The 20,414-nt window shown below is 36.2% G+C and overlaps 2 protein-coding genes across 2 annotated transcripts; both read right to left on the reverse strand.

The window, feature by feature from the left end:
- Positions 1-5,766: 5,766 nt before the first annotated feature.
- LOC122056326 (pentatricopeptide repeat-containing protein At3g02650, mitochondrial-like) lies at positions 5,767-7,696 on the reverse strand. The gene has a single exon (XM_042618239.1). The coding sequence runs from the start codon at positions 7,643-7,645 to the stop codon at positions 5,981-5,983; it is 1,665 nt and encodes a 554-aa protein (XP_042474173.1). The 5' UTR covers positions 7,646-7,696; the 3' UTR covers positions 5,767-5,980.
- Positions 7,697-9,918: 2,222 nt separating this feature from the next.
- LOC122054793 (zinc finger MYM-type protein 1-like) lies at positions 9,919-11,910 on the reverse strand. Its single transcript, XM_042616223.1, has 4 exons — positions 11,320-11,910; positions 10,666-11,214; positions 10,284-10,398; positions 9,919-10,160 (listed from the first exon to the last, which is right to left on the reverse strand). The coding sequence occupies exons 1-4, from the start codon at positions 11,908-11,910 to the stop codon at positions 9,919-9,921; spliced, it is 1,497 nt and encodes a 498-aa protein (XP_042472157.1).
- Positions 11,911-20,414: the final 8,504 nt, after the last annotated feature.

Consider the following 20,414-nt stretch of genomic DNA (forward strand, 5'->3'; position numbering starts at 1 on the left):
TAAAATTTAAATTTTTTATTTTTTATTTTTGAAATTATTTATTTTTTTTAATTTTTTTTTTAAAATTTTTAAATTTTTTAAACATTTATATATATATATTTTTTTTCATTTTTTTAATATTTTTTTACATTTTTTTCTCTTTTTTCATGTTTTTTCTTATCGGAGGGTATTTTTGGTAAAAAAAATTCGTTAACCCCCGAATCAAGAAAAACCTTAGTTTTCTGAGGTTTTTCGATTCCGGACTGCATGACCCTTTTGCTGACGTGTCGGGCATGGAACATTACTCGGGAATCATCGAATACCTAAACCAAATAAGATTTTTGTTGATAACCTTGGATGGATAACCAAGGTTATCAAGAATAACCCCGAACCAAATGCACCCTCAAGGTTGTGCTAGCAACCCTTTAAAGAGTTTCAACCAAAGAAAGAGAGGAGAGGAAGAAAAATGAAATTCATCCACAAAATGAGAGAAAAATGTCTTTTGTATTTCATCCAATGAAAATACTTAATGAGCATTAACTCACTTAATGAGACTTAATGAGCATTAACACTCCATTAAGGCCATTTTGAAACTCTTCATTTTGAATTCAATTTTTGAAATTGAATGAATTTTTAGATTAATTCTTCATTAATCTCTATTAATTCTCTTTAATGAATGAATTCATTTAAATCAAACACAAGTCTAATTCGGATTAGATTGAATTCATATGGTTGGATTTACTTGAGTCTGACTCAATGATTCTAATCCGAATATGACAATCATTTCATAATTGACTCTTAGAGTTAATACTAATACTACAAGCATGACTACAATGTATCAATTTATGCTCACGTACCGACAGTAAGCCGGATATATATATATATATATATATATATATATATATATATATATATATATATATATATATATATATATATATATATGAATTAATTGGATGTTAAAATAACAAAAAAAAATTGGGCAAAAATGTGATAAACAAATAGAGAGAACATTGCTTAATTCTTATGGATATGTGATCATGTTTAATAAAATAATATCTAAACATAAAAAAATAATATGGAATTGTTATATTAGTATCCCCAGGTCATTCATTGCCGTTGAGAGGATGGTAAAGTAGGAAAGCTCAAGCGGTGAGTGTCTGGTCGATAAAATCTCTGATTATTACAATCTTATTTCAAACACTTATCACTAAATTATGCTCCAGGGATCAAATAATATCTAAACAAGATAGGTAGGACCCTTGTCGATTTAGTGATGCATATTTGTGATCTACCTACTTCATTTTTTATTTATAAAATCAATTTAATACAATGTGAGAATACCTGTACATGTCTAAATAAAAACAAATTATTCATTTGAGATTAAAGTAAAGCGTATAGGAAAATATTTATATTTGATGTGGAGGTAAGAGTACAGGCCTGGATTCGATCGGAGAGTTCTCTTGAGTCTTGACCGGGTAAGCAGGGAATCTATATGGCATGATACATGACTTGGTCAAGAGTACTCTTTGAGTTGACCGAGTCAATCCAATAGTTCGAGTCGATCCAACTTCCTAACCTCCCGACCTTCTGAGTTGTCAACCTTCCGACTTTCGAGCATGCCAAGAGACACGGTGATCTACTATCACCATCATTAATTATTCTATTTTTTTATCATTTTATTATTCTATTTGGGGCTCTTAAACATATTGATGACTTACGTATTAGATGTCTCATCGGAATAACTCTTGGTAATTCTTTGACACGTGTTAATTCTATAGGAATCGACGACAACGCCACAAGAAGAAATCGAAGAGAAGTTTCAACGTCATCGTTTTTTATTCTGGGCCAAAATTCTATCGTCATGGCATCGTGATGACATTTCTGAATAAAAAAATATATTATATTTTGATGTTCAAATAATATTTAAATAAAAAAAATAATTATTTGATGTGATAGTAATAAATCATGAGCTATTTTTTTTTTTAAAAAAAATCTATTATACCTAAAAAAACACTAATAATCCAAACTACGGAACGCGTATTGCTTCCTAGTAATATCCACAAACGCGCTATTTTACCTACTTCTGGAAGATCGATCACTGCTACTTTTAAATTGCCCATTAACCTTCTGCAAAACCAAACAACACAATCCAAAATCGATCTCTGCAAAGGCACAAGAGAGACAAGACATGGGTAACAGAAGCAACAAGGTTCAAAGGCGTGGCCAGATCAAGAAGAGAGTGTTTAGAGACGCCATCTCCTTCCTCAGTCTGCTGCTGCAATTTGTTAAAAACCTCTGGTACAGCAACAGCAGCTCGCAACAGTAGTATCTAAGTATATGAAGAAACACTACTGCTCATGGAATCATCCAGTGACCAGTGATGGATGATGGAGGATTAGAAAGATACATAGATCATGCGGAGATGAAATTCGTTGAAGGTGAAAATTAAATTAGTGCTGCCACTCACTGTCTTCTTTGATTCTTTGTTGGATACGGTTAGCTATCGTTTACTGTAAGTGATCTGTACAATTATATATGTCAAGTTCTATTGATCTAATTAAGTGGTTTGCTTATAGTTTTTTTTTTATTATTATTATTATTTTTTTATGCATGGCTGGGATGTGAAGGTGCAGGCAGAGGTCCTTGTAAGGATTTTAAGAGATCTAAGAGCGCTAACTCCAAAAGAGAATCAGAAAAAAGAGGATTTTTTTCTTCTTTCGATATTTCGAATTTAATAAGTTTCTTGATAAACTACACAGTTCAGCAAAAACGACGTGCGGGTCCCTTTGTTTTTAATATATATATATATATATATATATATATCTGTGTGTGTGGGGAACGATTAAAAACGGTGAACCATGTAGTCAAAAAGTTACTGAATAGCTAAATTAAATTTCAAAATTATTAAATTACTATCTCATCCTCATTTTACCCTTTTAAAATATGTTTTCATCCAGAAAATAAGATCCCAAATCGATTCAGACCATCGATTAAAAAATTTAATTCGTATTCTAAAAATTATTATTATTAATATAATATATGAAAATGATATTTAAGAATTAGACGAGCACATACAATTCACTTCCATATAATTTGAGCTCTCGAATTTATCAATAATTTTGACTAAAACATAAAATAATATAAAAAATTATATATATTAATTTAATTTTTCTATTTATATTCATACTTTCAATACCATTTATATACGATATAGTAATAATTTTTTATCACAAATTAAAATTTTTTTAAACACATTATATTCTTACTAAAACAATTATTGCTCTTACTGTAAAAAAATATTTGAGGACATGAATATAATTAAAAGAATCAGACAAATTTAATTTTATATTATTCCAAACTTTATAAATTTTTCAATCAATTTTGACCAATTTTAATTCAAACCCGACTGAAATATATAATTCCACAGTAGGCTTAACACACTTAGACTCTTGTAGGTAGTTTGGTAAGCAATTAAAAAAAATATGTTCTCCTCTTCTCTTCCTCCCTACCCTAATAGGTAGCGAATTTGAAAAAGTGGACTATTAGAATGAATGTCAACGTGTATTTTTCTGATTTACTCAAACTATTAGTAGAAAATTTCTATAGATTAAATTAGTCATCTTCAAAATTAGTCGAGCCAAAGATTTAGATATTTAATGCCAACTAAAAAATTCCCTTTTATATAAAAAATTTTCAAATAATATATCAATATATTTCTCATTTCACCATATCTTATTAAAAATATTATTATAACAATTACAACGTAAGTATTACAATATATTCAAATAAATTAATTTAATTTATCAAAATATAATATATATTTTATATTAAAAGGTCCTTATCAATTTATTAAATTATTTAAACTTATCAAAATCGCTTCAAATTATCAAAAATATATTAAGAGAGTACGGTAGAACATCTACTCAACACTTCTTAAATTCGATATATAGGAGCACTTTTAAATATTTATAAATTTTAAATTATACTTTAGTTTCTATAATTTTTACTTAAAAGTTAGAAAAGTTAGAAATAAGAATCTTACTTTAACTTTTTTTATGGTCTAAAATTAAAAATTAACATTTATATCCTTAATAAATGTATCATTTACATATTTATCACTACAATTTTGACCTAATTTCGCTCCTCATTTATGTCACTTCCAAAATTATTTATAAAATTTCAATCATATTTTATTATAAGTATTTATTTTTAAAATAATATTTTATATTTTTATATAATTTATATTTCCAAAATTTTTTATACATATTTTTTTATGTATTAATATAAATTTTATTATCTTTGTATATTTTTATTTTTATTAATTTTATATATTTTTTCAAATATTTATGTTATAAAAAATAATTTTGATATAATATTTAAAATATAATAATAATTATATAAACACATTATTATTGATGGTGTATCAAAATTATATTTAGATAATTAAAAAAAATAATTTATGGAAATTATTATCATTTAATTAAAAATTAAATTTAAAAGTAATTATTCATTAAATACTCAAAATTTTCTTTATATTAACTTTTGACTTTTATTTCCTAACACTCTATATTTTAGTTCTTAACTTTAAAATAATCTCTATAAAAATCACTTTTAAATAAGTAAACTTTCTTCCCAACCCTCCCTAAAATGATCAAAACACCTAGAAGAGGATCCGAATTTCTTATATGTGATTGGCAAATTCCACAAGATGGATAGAAACATAAATTACTGAATTATTCTAGCTGATACAAACACATGAGAATGATACAAACGGTCAAAATGATTTTTGATTTTTGAGTTGGCACAAAATATTAGGTAACTGATTTGATCCCACAAAATTTTTTTAACAACCATCTAGATAAATCAGAAAGCGTTGGGAACCAATAGCTAGTCAACCCAAAATTCTTAAATCAACCGCACATATGGTGTACAACGTGAAACCAAATTGCTTAGCATCATAGGAGTTAATGGTATAAAAGTATTAACTAATTATCTAATATTTAAGATTTTGAGACGAACATTAGTAAGTTCAAAAATTTCTTAAATGTAGCATTCCATGGACTGAAATATTGTAAGGTATGAGGGATGTAGTCATATCATGTAGAATAAAAAAAAAAACAACTACGAGAATACTAGGTAAAAGCATAAAAACATGTTGATGACTATTAGTATTCACCGAGAGTGGAATGCATTTAAGAGGACTAAAAATCAATCAGAGAGTATAGACTGGAATTGATATTTCAAAATTACTTTACTATGATATCCTGCAGCAAATTGGTTGATTTAATAACTGAAAAAAGGGATCAATTTAACAAACACAAAGCCATAGCGCATAGAACCAATTAAAGAACAAGTAAACTGCAGTTCTTATCATGACTAAATATCTAATTAGTAAAGCCTCCATATTAACATTACTACATTAGCAACTGAAATATCAACATACCTAATCTGTCCAGCATTCCTTCCATTGTATCTTGGCTAGCAGTAACAACTGTGCCATGAGTTAACTGGCTTCTAAATGCCTGGGAGAAAGATGCTATCAGTCGATTAGGATCTAACAAACATATGGTAGAGATCTAGTCTTCCTGTGCATAACGAAAAAATCTACCCATATAACTGCACTTCAACAGCACATTTACACGGAAATGATGAGGCCAGGCCAGCTCCTGGCATGTTATGCAGTAATACCGACCAAGTTCAAATAATGGTTTTAAACATTTCATAGCTCATCAGAATCAAACCAAGTATTTCCTGCAGGAAGAAACATTCACAGAATAATTGTTCTTATCAAAAATGAAATGCAAATTCAAATGCAAACCATGACAAAAACAATGATCTCAGTCTGTAATGTATATTATCAGCTCATATGATAGAGAGAAAAGACACTATTATTTATGAGATTCCACTGCTCCTTCCCAAGCCAAAACTTGATATGACTTTGATGATGATATCAGAACTAGGTATTACATTATCTAAACATGGGTCGGGAATAATTAAATTACACTTCATCGCCAACGGATTCAGACTTTGCTTCCTCTTCCAATTCCTTGACTGCCAAAATGAGACTGCGTGTGGCATCCTTAAGGAACAAGCCACTCTCTTTCATCTCTTCCAGAAGCTTTTCAGCTGTGCGCCAATCAAGAGCCTTAAGGCACAAAGATCGTATTAGTTTGTTGTACTCATCTGAATTTGGTTGTACTCCATCCTCTTTCATCTCCTTCAAGCATTTAAGAGCCTTCTCATACTCCTCCATCTTGCAATAACCACGTATAATTATGTGATAAGTGACAGGACTAAGCTTAGAATGTTTCTTCTTGGCTTCACGATAGATTTGATAGGCCTCGTCCATCAGGCCACCTTCTGCAAAGCCACTCATGATAACACTGTAGGTGTAAATATCTGGTTGCAATCCTCTTTCTTTAATTAAGTTCATCAGAGAAATGGCATCCTCCATTTCTCCTCCCTTTGAAAGAGCAGTGATGACATAATTAAACACGGCAGTTCCAGGTGGTGGACCTGACTGAACCATCCTAAATAATAGCTTTTTTGCCTCCTGAGGTTGTTTGGCCCTGCATAAACCTTGAATTACTAAAGCAAAAATAGCATTGGCATTCCTTACATATTCCTTAGGATAGTTGTTTAGCAACTCTAGAGCCATATGCAGCGTTTCTTCCTTTCTGGAAAGACTCCTAACCAGAATATCTAAGCAAGAACTTGGCAGTAACATCTCCTTCTGCTGAGCCATCAGGTAAACCAAATGAGCCTCCTTTGCTTTTTTCCCTTTACACAAGAATGTAATTATCTTCCCAATATTCTCGCCATCAGGGAGGTCTTCGGAGGTAAGCATCTTCTCACAAACAGGCCAGGCAGTGTTAAACAAGGATCGTGTGCCGAGGGCAGCAATTGTCAAGCAGTATGTATTCCTATCCGGGGAGCAACCAAAGTCGCTGAACTTGTTGAACACTTCGAGACCAGCCCTAGGTTTCTGCAATCTCCCAAACAAAGAAATCAATTGATTAAGAATTGAAGTATTCAGCAGCACCGCGTTATTCTTCCCGATTTCCTTAACCAAATCCCACAACTTGTACGCCTCCATTTTGCTAAGCTCAGTAGAACCACTGACAGCGTCGACAAGAATTTCCACCGTCCTTGATGATCTGACTGTCTCTTCTTCACTCTTCCAAGCCCATATGAAGAAGTTAATCAGATTTTGAGGTAAGACATCCGGCGTCTGAAGCACCAACGCCACTAACTCGGCACTCAATGTCACGTCAATCTGATCCAATCTTGTTTCCAAGGAATCTTGCGAAGTGCCACCAACAAGGGACCTGACCTTCTCGACCTGCTCCAGATCGACGTCGCACTCAGTCTCGGCCGTTTCTTCGAACTTCTCGTCCGCGAAAATATCAGAGGTATCATCATCGTCAATGTTCGCCTTCCACAAACGGGTAACGCTTTCGTCCGCTTCACAATGCTCGTCTGTCTTAATCCCCATCCCCATCTCCATCTCGGAGGAAGAGAAGAATCGGAGCGTGGGGAGGCGGGCGTCGACGGGGCGGATCCATGCGGGTGAGGAAGGAGGAGGAGGGATCAGAGGCAGGGTTTGGAGACAGACCTGAGTCGAGTAGATCGGAGATGATCGTCGGATCAATGGCCGCCACATAGCTCCGCCTCACTGCCTAAAAACCTAAACCCTGCCAAAGAACATGTGAAATCGAGCACACTGGACCAAGTTTTTTATTTTTTAAAAGAAAAATAGAATTAATATTTGAAAATTATAAGTAAGACGGAGTATTCAATTAAAATTAAATTCAGTACAAAATTAAATTAATTAATTTTTTTAGAAATGAATTAATGTTTTTTAATAATAACGAAGGGTCCAATCTCTAAACTCAAAATAAAATTTAATAGACTTTAACTGAAAGCTAAAAAAAATAAATAAAAAAATTATAAAATTATATACTTTAAAAAATTAATATAAACTGTAATTTTTTAATTATCAAATTTGAAGCCGTAGAAATTTTATTCATACTTTTTGAAAAAATGAAACGTAAATTAAAAATATAATAATTTTGATAAAAATAGAACATGGAATAATTTTGGATAAAATTACTATATTGCCAAAAAAAAATAAAAATAATCATGTATATATAGGGTTAAAATTGCTATATAATATTTGATTAAAAAAACAAAATTGCTATATAATATCTTTCAATTGTATCACTGAGTATTTAAGTATATTAAAGCATAGGTGAACTTGAATAGTCCTCTACATTACATCTATACATTTTTTTTTTAAAAAGAGTATATTAAAAAAATAGTCAAGATAAAATTGTTATATTACAATTTTAATTTGTTTGGTTATTTTGAAATTATTAATAGACTCTAATAGATACATAAAAGGCAGTTTAGGTATTTTATATTCACATTAAAAAATTGACTAAAAATTAAATTTTGGTCAAAATATTTATACAATTAGATTTGAATTTATCAAACTCTCAAGTAATGATAAATATTTGGGATATAATTATAATAGTTAGGAGTTAAAATTCAGTAGAGAATTCCACCGTTTCCGTCTCTATAGAGGTATTCACTACTTGAGTTTTTTGTTTTACCTCTCATGGACAGCCTGAGGGACGGCTACTGTAATGGATCCACAGTTTGTCATGGATTTATCAAAATTTGAGAAAATGGTCATGTAGAAATATTATAAAATTGTTACCAGATAAATTAAAATTGTTTAGGCACTTATAAAATAAATATGAGTGGACTGTAATGAATTTTTTAGAGTATATTTATTTAAATATTAAAAAATGTTCAAAAAGCACAAATGACCTCTAAATGTGCAAAACAGTCAGATTTGAAAAAAAATGATAATTCTAATTAATCTTATTAATTATCTTTAGGGATGACTAGTTCAGTTCCACAGAAATTTTTCACTGGTCATCAGGATAAATTGGGAAGCGCACGCGATGGTCAGTCCAGAAGCCGAACATCCTTTAATTACGCTCCCTATTTGAAAAAAAAATTCTCAAATATAAATCCTAGTCGATTTGTATTTGAGAACAATAAGGTGCGAAGAAGTCGACTCAACGACAATAAACAATCTACTGATGGCTTGCGAACAAAAAGTCTATATAGGTTGATCTGATAGAGATTGGAAAAACAATCCTCGCATTCAATTTCAAAGAGAGTGATGTTTCATAGCAACCAAAAAAGTAATTACTATTGGTGTGACGACGGAAGGAAGCCTACTTAATACGGGATCAATTATCACGGTGAAAATTAAAGTCAAAATGATAAATACCCAAGCATCAAGGAGCCGAACGGAGAATAAATACAACAACCGATCGGGATAGTGACGGTGGAAATCAAAGTCAAGATGATCAATGCCCAACCGTCAAGGAATCGAAAGGAGAATAAATGCAACGACCGGTCAGGATATTCAAGGACCGATTGGCGGGAGACATGTCCGAGCGGGCAAGCCTTCCGACTTGGGAGGATATGATAAGCAGACATTCAAGTCATATTATCAAGACGCCGATGGAGATGGGATAGTTCATCCGGACGGAAGAAGACAGATTACTACAGCTACCGCATGGAGGAGCCACCTAAGGTTGTCAGAGCGGATGGGTCCTGGCTGAGCAGCTACCTCGCTCGACCAAGCAACGGGACAGGACAGCCAGTGGCAGATCCAGACAAAAATTTAGAGGGGTGCTCAAAGAAGAGACTAAAAAAAATTCTTACTATTAAATAAATATATTAATAGATAAAATACTAAATTGATAATGATAATGATACAGACATAAAAATATGTGCATACCAATAAAGTAATTATTTTTTGATACTTGAACTATCAGCATCAGATCTAGACATACAAACAAAAGGAGACAACTAGATCCTACGAGTGTTCATCTATTGAAAATATTGTAAAATTTATTCATTTTCAATTGTAGAAAAAATATCCTTTTCGATGTATACTACCAAACTGTTATTCATCCACTCATCCCCCATCCTATTACGCAAATCGATCTTGATAATTTTCATTGCAGAAAAAACTCTTTCAACAGAAGCAGTTGCAATTGGTAAAACTAATGCTAACTCGATCAAACGATATACCAATGAAAAAATTGTATTCTTGTCTGTTTCAACCATCTTTTTAGCAAGATTTCCCAAATCTTCAATTATAGAAAATTCACCTCATACATTTTGAATATAAGTTTCAAGTTGGTCCTCAAGTATTACACGATCAGCCAATGAAAAGTCCTCCGGATAAAGTTCAGCAAGGTGGAGTAGCTTACCAATATCAAATTGAGAAAAAGAGTCCTTTGGATCTAAGCAAGCAATGCAAGTAAGTACCTTCATACTTGATTCTGAAAATCGATTATTCATCTCTTGAACCATCATATCAAGAACCTAATATTGTAACAATAAAAAAATGAATAAAAAGCATTATTATAAAATTAAAATTCAATAAAATATTTAAAGATAATACCTGACAAAAAAATTTCAACATGATAGTGATGAAAATTAGTAATCATTTGTCCATTACGTCTGCTGCGACCACGAGTTCTCATATTTTCTTCCATATTCGGTACTGGGATCATAATGGTTACTATAAAATTTGTTGACGACGTCCAAAAAATTCTCCCATCCTTCCTCTCTCAATTTTTGTAATCAAACTTTCATTATCTTGATCAAACTGACAGCTAGTACAATGTTTTGATCCTTTTGTTGTAAGGCAAGTGACAATTCATTTGTGATTCCCAATAAAGATTTCATCAAATGCATCATAAACACAAATTCATAACTTTCCATCTTATCAATCAAACTGATGGCGATACCACTATTATCATCATTAGTACCATCATTATACACATTTTCAAGCACTTGTAAAATAGAAGTCCACGTAGACATCAAACGGATAATAGTCATGTAATGTGAACCCCAACGAGTATCCCCTGGTCGTTTTAAACTGATTTCCTGATTTTTTCCTTTGCCAGTAACAATATCTCCTTTCTCCAAACATTCTACAAGTCTATCATGTTCAAGTTGTTTAAACTTATCTTTTCTTTTGCATGAAGCACCAGTAATATTCACAATCATAGTAACATATTGGAAGAAATCACTCACAATTCGATTGCTTTTAGCAACTGCAATAACAACTAGTTGAAGCTGGTGACCAAAATAATGGATATACCTTGCAGATGAATTTTCCTTCAGTATAAGAGCCTTCAATCCATTATACTCACCTCACATATTTGAAGATCCATCATATCCTTGACCTCTCAATCTTGATAATGACAACTTATGTTTTGCAAATAATTCATCAATAACCTTCTTCAAAGAAATAGCAGAAGTGTCAGACACATGTACAATAGCAAGAAATCTTTCAATAACACATCCATGTTTGTTCACGTATCTTAAAACAACTCCCATTTGTTCTTTGATTGAAATATCTCGACACTCATCAACCATTAGAGAAAATATATTGTCTTTTATATCATTAAGAATGACATTTGTGACTTCAGCATCACAAGCCCGTGTTAAATCCTTTTGAACTATTGGAGACTTCATTTGATTGTTTCCAGGGGCATTTCCATTCATGGTCTTGGCAACCTCATCATTTCTTTGGGTATACCACTCAATCAATTCAAGAAAGTTACCTTTATTTGAGGAACTCAATGACTCGTTATGTCCACGGAAAGGCAAACCTTGTTTCAAAAGAAAGCGTGTAACATCTAAAGCTACCGTTAATCGAGTGCGATATGCAACCTCCATTCCACACCCCTGCGCTTGTAGCAAATGTAACACACTTTGTCGTTGATTTTGAAAAGCCTCAAGTTGTGTTCTTGCATCATTGTGAGCACTAGCTACACCACCAATATGCGTATTAAATACTTCGATTGCTTTTCTCCAATTAGTCATCCCTGAATTAGTAAATGCCTCATCTCCAACTCGACATCCTCTATGAGAATTTTTAAAGAGATAACTGTTGGTTGGTCCTAGGAATATCGTACCGGTTCCCCTGTATAAAAATTTTGTACAAGTCCTGAACCTTTCCTAACAATCTATTGTGTTCTTTAGAAATTAAATATGGAACCGCAAATAGAACTTAACATTATTGATTCCAAATTTAACTTATCTGTTCTTAGAGGTTTAGACTTGGATTGCAAACGATACTTAACATTATAGATCCAAATCCACCTATGTTACAAATTCAATTAAATATTTATTTCGAAAATCGGCTCCCAGGTCAAACATGGCGAGACACTTAGCCTTCTTGGGTATGGGAACATCCACCACTACCTCGACAAAGCCTCTTAACGAAATTCAATATTTAATTTCCTTATATAACTCTAGGTTTAACCAAAAAGAACAATCGAATCACAAGATCGAAAAATAAAAGAAACACAAATTCGAAACAAATCCGAATATCTAGAATCTTTAGCCTCTTGTGTTTGGTATATCAAATCTATACAAAGAAAACTAGTATGATGCGGGAAAGAATTACTAGTTATACCTTTCTTTGTATGCAATAACCTCTTGATCTTCTACCGTATTCCGCTTCTTATCTCGAACGTCGTGTGAGCGACAATCTACTGAGACGAGAATCCACCAACCCTCCTTCTTCCTTCTTCCAAGTTTCGGCCAAGCTAATTTCTCCAAGAGATAGCAAGCCTCGGCCACCACCACCAAGCTCCAAGGGATGCTAGAAACAAAGCCTCCTTTTTCTCCAAGAAAAATCCGGCCACCTTCCAAGCTCCACGAGATGATGAGGCTCGGCCAAGGAGAAGAAAGAAAAAGGAAAAGAGAGAATAAGAGGGCCGACCATACCAAGGAAGAGAGGAGAGAAATAGAATAGAGTTCTATCTTATGAAAGCACCCCTCTCTCTCTTTTATAATCCTTGGTCTTGACAAATAAGGAAAGTTTAATAAAAACTTCCTTATTTTCTTTACCATGGAAAGGAAAAATTAAAAAAACAATTTCCTTTTCTCTTATTAAAGTGGCCGACCACCTCTAATTCTCCGAGCAAGGAAAGTTTTAATCACAAGAATTAAAACTTCCTAATTTGTTTCCGGAAATTTTTAAAATAAAAATTTCTCTATTAATTTTTCCTTCATGGTTGGTTATAAAAGGAATCTTTTATAAATTAAAATCTCTCTTATTAAAATATGTGGATGATTTCCAAAAAGGAAAGTTATCTTTAAAATTAAAATCTTTCTCTCAATCTACAAATAAGGAAAGATATCAAATCTTTTCTTAATCTTTTGTAGAAACTATAAAAGGAAAGATTTAAATTTTAAAACTCTCTTTTAAAATCATGAACATGGTTTCATAAAAGGAAAGTTTTATCAAAAATTAAAATCTTCCTTTCAATCTACAAATAAGAAAAGATATCAAATCTTCTCTTAATCTTTTGTAGAAACCATAAAAGGAAAGATTTAATTTTAAAACTCTATTTTAAAATCATGAGAATGGTTTTATAAAAGGAAAGTTTTATAAAAAATTAAAATCTTTCTTTTAATTACAAATAAGGAAAGATATCAAATCTTTCACTTAATCTTTTGTAGAAAACTATAAAAGAAAAGATTTAAATTTTAAACTCTCTTTTAAAACCATGGCTTCCACATAAAAAAGATTAAAAAATAAAATCCTTTTTAATTTAATGTGGCCGGCCACACCAAGCTTGGATTCAAGCTAGGGTCAGCCACACAACTTGGCTCATCCTATTTGCTTGGCCGACCCAAGCTTGGGTTCCAAGCTTGCTTGGCCGGGCCACCTTAGGGTGGGTATAAAGGTGAGTATAGGTGGGTATAATACTTTATAAATAAGAGGCTATGATAGGGACTGAGAGGAGGAATTGGTTTTGGTCTCCCGATGAAATTAAGCTTCCCGTGTTCGCTCCGAACACCCAACTTAATTTCATCAATAATAATTCATTACACTAAAGAATTATTATTGAACTACCGCACCAATCCCAAATTACATTTTGGGCTCCTTCTTATTATGAGTGTGTTAATCTCCCTGTGTTTAAGATGTCGGATGCCCACTAATTAATTGAGTTACTGACAACTCACTTTAATTAATATCTTAGTCCAAGAGTAGTACCACTCAACCTTATTGTCGTGTCGGACTAAGTCCACCTGCAGGGTTTAACATGACAATCCTTATGAGCTTCTCTTCGGGACATTATCAATCTAGATTACTAGGACACAGTTTCCTTCTATAATCAATAACACACACTATAAGTAATATCATTTCTCAACTTATTAGGCATATTGATTTATCGAGTTAAATCTTATCCTTTGATAAGTTAAAGAAATAAATACTAAATATATGTGTTTGTTATTATATTAGGATTAAGAGCACACACTTTCATAATAACTAAGGTCTTGTTCTTTTATTAAGTTAATATAAAAAGAACTTACCTTAAATGGTCCTACTCAATACACTCATAGTGTACTAGTATAATTTATTAGTCAAGATAAACTAATACCTAATTACACTACAACAACTCCAATGGTTTGTCCCATTCCATCTTGATTGTGAGCAACTGTTTATAATTTATAAGGTACTGATAACATGATCTTCTGTGTGTGACACCACACACCATGTTATCTACAATATAAATTAATCGGACAACTACACTTAGCATAAATGTAGACATTTGACCAATGTGATTCTTATTTCTAAATAAATATTTATACAAAAATTAGGCTTTTAGTATACATTCAACAATAACACCAAATACAAAAAGCTACATCTTTTGATATGCTATACTCTAACCATGAAAATTTTTTAAACCAAGCAACTTGGAAACTTCTATGCTCTTTACCAAATTATCTTTGGGGATAACTATGACCAAATGGGTGACAAGGTCCTCTAATCAAATATTCTCTTCGAATATGATATCTAATAGAAACATCAAATTCATTAATTGGTTTACGTAGCCCTGGGTCACTAACAACATCATCCGGGTTGAATTCAACGTGAGAATATTTTTTCTTACTATTTTCTTCCATAGAATTCTTAGAAGACTCAATACTTCAGTTTAAAAATTTCTCCATAACCTATGTCAATTTCTCAAAATTATTAATTTATGTAATCAACATAACAATTAAAGTACTACCAAGTATAAATCATGAAATTAGAAATTAGATGAAATAAGGAACAAGATTCACCTAAAATTGAAGAGATTTTGCTTGTTGAGTTGTTGTGGAGGATCACCGGCGGAGCACAGTGACAAAGGCGTCGACAGTGGCAACGGCGTCAACGGAACAGGCGAACCACGAATAGTAGTGGCGTCACTGGCGCGAGGTGTCGACGAAGTGAAGAGGCGACAAAGATGAGGGCAATGGTTTGAGGAGACCGGAGAGGGGGAAACAATGAGATCTCTTAGTGCGATTAGGGTTTTTAGTTTGAAGAAGAAAGGGTTGGCTTAGAAAAAGAAGGTTCGGCTGCTGAAAAAGCTGCTGGAAAAAGGATTGGGAACGAGAAAGAAAGAAAACGAAAGCTGCTGCTTGCTGGAAAAGGTTCGGGTATGAGAAAGAAAGAAAGAAAACAAAATTTGCTGCTGGCTGGAAAAAGTTTGGTAATGAGAAAGGAAAGGAAAAGGTGTTTTTAATGAAACTTTTGAGAAAAGTCCATTAAGTTTAAAAATTATAATTGTACCCTTTATTTGTTAATCATGTATATATTTTTATCTTTTGTTTCTAGAAGCAAGGGGGTGCTTTCGCACCCCCTTGCGCCCCCCTGCATCCGCCATTGAGGACAACGGATGAAGCGGAGTCCCGGCCAAGTTACCGCCCCGCTCGACCCAGCAACGGGACCACTGTAGTCTCGACATCCTTTTGGGAATAATGCCGCTGACACGAGGCAGGGTCGATAGGTGGATCGTATGGGAGAAGCTTCTACTATCACGTTAGGGATATGCATGTCCTATTAAGATATAGTGTCAGAGGTACTTTCTTGACAAGGCCTTTTCATGGGACACTTGGGGGAGCATGCCCATGCCTCAAGAAATGCTTGTGTTGCCCACTAGGGTTCTATATAAAGGGGGGGTCTATCACCGACTTAGGCATGCGTTATTCTTGAGTTCTACTATTGATATTGTTGCTCTGCTTTTCTCCATATTCTGGTGACTGACTTGAGCGTCGGAGAGTCAACGCCATGGACCCTTTCCCTGGCCCCGCACTGACGCAATTTGTTTTGCATAGCGGAGCGAAGTCCAAGTACAGTTAGCGAAGCCACCACCTACTAGCTTTCCAACTTCATGATTTCGAACAGGATCATTTTGGCACCGTGTGTGGGAATCTAACATGCATCCGAGCGAGAAGATCGAAGACACTGGATGCTTCACAACGGTGACGTTGACGCAAGAGGAGCTCGACATATTGATACAAGCCCAAGCGGCCAATATGGTGGAGCAACAACAACAATAGGTGTTAACTGAGTGCCAACTGGTGCTTGCCGAACGCTAAGCGTAGGAACTGGCAGCCTCAGCTGCGGGTTGCCTGGTTGAGCAAGGCGACCAAACGGACTGGGTATCCGCTCAGGGTAATAGCAAGAAGCCGGCGGGCACCTATGGGGAAGCGCCTAATGCGCCCATCCCCTTCCACCGGGCATTATTTAGAACTCCATCTGAGGAGCGAGGCCGATTAGATAGGAATTAGGGGTCTTCCTCTGATGATGCACCCATTCAGGACGTTAGGAAAGGGAAGGCACCCAGAAAGGATGATTCGCCATAGTGAATTAATCAACAGTTTTCAGAGGAGATTCTGAGCAACCCTCTGCCAAAGCACTACACTCCGCTTGCGATTGGAGAATATAATAGAACCACCGACTCAGATGACCGCTTGGCCAAATTTGACAATGTGGCCACACTCCATCAGTACATTGACAGAGTTAAATGTCGGCTCTTCTTTACCATTCTCTCTGGATCGGTACAATGCTAGTTCAAATGGTTTGTTGGACGGATCAATCCATAGCTTCAAGGACTTCTGGGCAGCATTCCTTCACTACTTCGCCAGCAGTCGCCACCACCAGAAGACGAGTGTGAACTTGTTCTCGCTCAAATAAGGGCCTAGAGAGGACTTGAGGGCCTACATCCAGCGCTTCAGTCAGGTGGCGATGGACATCCCGGTGGTCTCCTCGGATGTGCTGGTGAACGCCTTCACCTAAGGGCTTACCAAAAGAGAGTTCTTCTGATCGCTCATTCGAAAGCCATTAAGGGACTTCGACCACCTATAAAAGAAGGCCAACGATTACATCAACGTGGAAGAAGCCTAGGCGACAAGGAAGGAGACACCCGTTGAGCCCGCTGGAGTTTCTAAACGGTGGCATCCTAGTAGTCATCAACCCCCTAAGGGGCCTCGGTCAGGAGGAGAGTCGCTACACGAGCCTAGAACACATACCATTCAGCATGTGGCAGCCGCTCACCCAAAGGCTGTAAAAGGCAGGATGTGGACGCTGATGTTCTACTCCTTCCACTATCAACAACGCACAACACCAGGGACTGCTACGACCTGACAGCTAGTAGGCCAGCCCTGCAGGCATAGCGCCGCTGATCCCCGTCTCCTGATTAGCGATATAGGCGCTGATCAGTTGGCCAAAGGGAAGGAGGGACAGCTGAGCTATGCCGCTGTTAGCCCCAACAAAGAAACAATCAAAGTCCCGCCCGAGCCTCTGCCGAGGAAAATAGGCATTCGGCTAGGGAAGAGGAGAACAGGAGCAACGCTGCTGGGGGGGAAATAGGAATGATTGTCGGCGGGCCGACCGGTAGTGATTCCAATCGAGTGAGGAAGTCGCATGCTCGGCGACTTGAAATCCATGCTGTTGGCTACAGCAAGAAATGGGCCAAAGGACCCAAGATCAGCTTCGGCCCAAGAGACTTAGAGGGAATCGAGGTCCCTTAAGATGATGCACTGATGATCCGAATGGTAATTACCAATTATACTATTCACCAAACCTTTGTTGATATAGGGAGCTCGGTGAACATCATATTCAAGAAGGCGTTCGATCAGCTGCAAATGGATCGAAGTGAGCTGTTGCCCATGACAACCTCGTTCTATGGCTTCATAGGCAATGAAGTGTTGTCGCTTGACCAAGTAAGGTTGATCGTCTTGTTGGTGCGGGAAGCATCCGACGATCGAACCTAAGTTTTGATAATGACAAAGGGTTCAAAGTTAAGATTATTTGTGATCTAATGGGTTTGAATGAGCTTGTAGGAAAGTCCTAAGTGTACTTAGGCAAAAGTCCTAGCTGCAGTTAGGTAGGTGGAAAACCCTAGGGGGAGGTAACCCTAGGTCCTAGGGGGTGGTAACCCTAGGTGGGAAGTCTTGCCAGGTCGAGACTTTTGGGCAAAAGTCCTAAAGTTGGGGACTCTAGGTGAAAAGTCCTGGTGTCGCGAACCAGGTGAAAGACTGGGCGGGTCGTGGAGCGGATGCCCAATAGAAAGTCCTGGAGCCTCGGGCGCTGAGCAAAAGTCTAGTTGGTCTGGAGGATCAACTGACAATAGGTAAACTCTCCTGAGTGGAGTAGGTGAGGATGCGTTCCCCGGTGAGGGAACAGTAGGTGTCAGTTTGACCTAGGGTTTCTGGTCAAAAATTCGAAGTTAGAACCGGACAGTCCGGTGACTGTCAAATTCTTATGTTTAATTTATTTTGTTGTGCTAAACTCTATCTTGCAAGATGTGTTTTATATTTTGGACTAGCCCATCTTGCAAGGGGTGAAAAAAAAGCAAAAGTCTTGGATGAACAGTCTTGAGGCACCCTCCATGGATCTTGGAGGCGTCTTAAGTCACTGGTTGAAGACCTCTGCGCAGCAGGGTAGAGGGCACCCTGGATGCTGAGTAAAGGGTGCCCTCATGGAGCTTGAGGGCACCCTGGACGTAGGTGGAGGGCGCCCTCCATGTAGTTGGAGGCGCCCTTAGGAGGATAAGCCGTGAAGAAGTCAAGGCTTATCGACGTTGCATTTTTAGCGGGGTTGAGAGCGCTGGAATTCTATTTTGTTTCAATTTTCCTGTACAAAAAAATTGTACAAGAACAGAACTCTTCCTAGCAACCCTTGTGTTCGATCAAAGATGTGTTCGATCAATCAAGCAAGTTCTTGAATGATCAAAGCACACTTTGATTGAAGTACAAGATCGCTGGCCTCTTGTGTTGGTATTCAAGAATCAATACAAAGAGAAACAAAACTAATTATGTAGCGAAATTAAAGAACTAGTTGTACCTTTCCTTTGTAGCTAATGACCTCTTGATCTTCTACCGTAGTCCTTGTTGGTGCAGCGGGGCTGGCAAGAGGGGAGGGATGAATTGCCTACAAAATAATAACTACCCTCCTCAAAGCTTTCAACTCAAAAATAAAAGCAACAATAAAATAAAAGATAACAGTAAAGAAGGAAAAATGACTCAACAATTAACTTGGTTACAACCAAGAAAGTTGTTAATCCAAGGCGGTTGAATGACACACTAAAAGTCTCCTTCTCTGAAGGCGGAGAAGCCTTTTACACACTTAGAGAGCTCAAGGGTTGCTAGGAATTGATTACAGAGTTGATTGATTAATTTCCTAGCTCCAGGGGCCTTTATATAGCTCCTGGAAAACTTATCTTGAGCCTTGAGGGCGCCTCCAACGAGGTTGAGGGCACCTCCAGCTGAGTCAACGGATAAAACTTTATCCGAACTCAAAACGGTCGAGTTGACCAAATTGAAGGCGCCTCCAATGGGCTTGAAGGCGCCCTGGACTGGTTGAGGGCACCTTCAAGCCAATGAAGGCGCCTCTAATACTGTAGGCAACGCAGGCACCTTCAGCCCTTCGTTGAAGGCGCCTTCAGCTAGCTTTTCAGCTCCTTTTGACTTGTTTTCATCTTCCGAGGCTCCGATTGAATGGGTGATTGCGACCAACCGAAATAGGGCTCACCCGAACCCAATTTTCGGCCTTCTCCTCGAGCATTCTTCCGTTCCGGCTTCTCATCCCTCGAACGCCGCGTATGTTCTTCTCGTCCATCGGTGTACTCTTCTGCAGCTCTCTCATCCTTCGGACACACCGAGCCCATCGGCTCCCTTCCCGTGCCGTCCTTCTCGCTAGCTGCGTCTTCCGCTTGACTTCCTGTGCTCCTAAGTTCCTGCACACTTAGACACATGGATCAGATAATAAACAGGACCTAACCTAACTTGGTTGATCACATCAGAACAATCACGGGGTCCAACATTCCTCTCCTCTTCTTGGACGTCGTGTGAGCAACGATCTACCAAGACAAAACCACCCTCCTTCTCTTATTGGTTTCCAAACCACCGGCTACAAAAGGAGGCTCTAGGATGGGGCACCTTCTAATCTTTTTCCTTATCTTCTTTTTCCTCTTCTTCAAGCCGCCACCCACCAAGGAGTAGAAGAGGGGGGAGGGGGGGGGGGGCGCCGACCTTAGCAAGGA

Source organism: Zingiber officinale, chromosome 3B (genome assembly GCF_018446385.1).
Source record: "Zingiber officinale cultivar Zhangliang chromosome 3B, Zo_v1.1, whole genome shotgun sequence".
NCBI classification, from domain to species: Eukaryota; Viridiplantae; Streptophyta; class Magnoliopsida; order Zingiberales; family Zingiberaceae; genus Zingiber; species Zingiber officinale.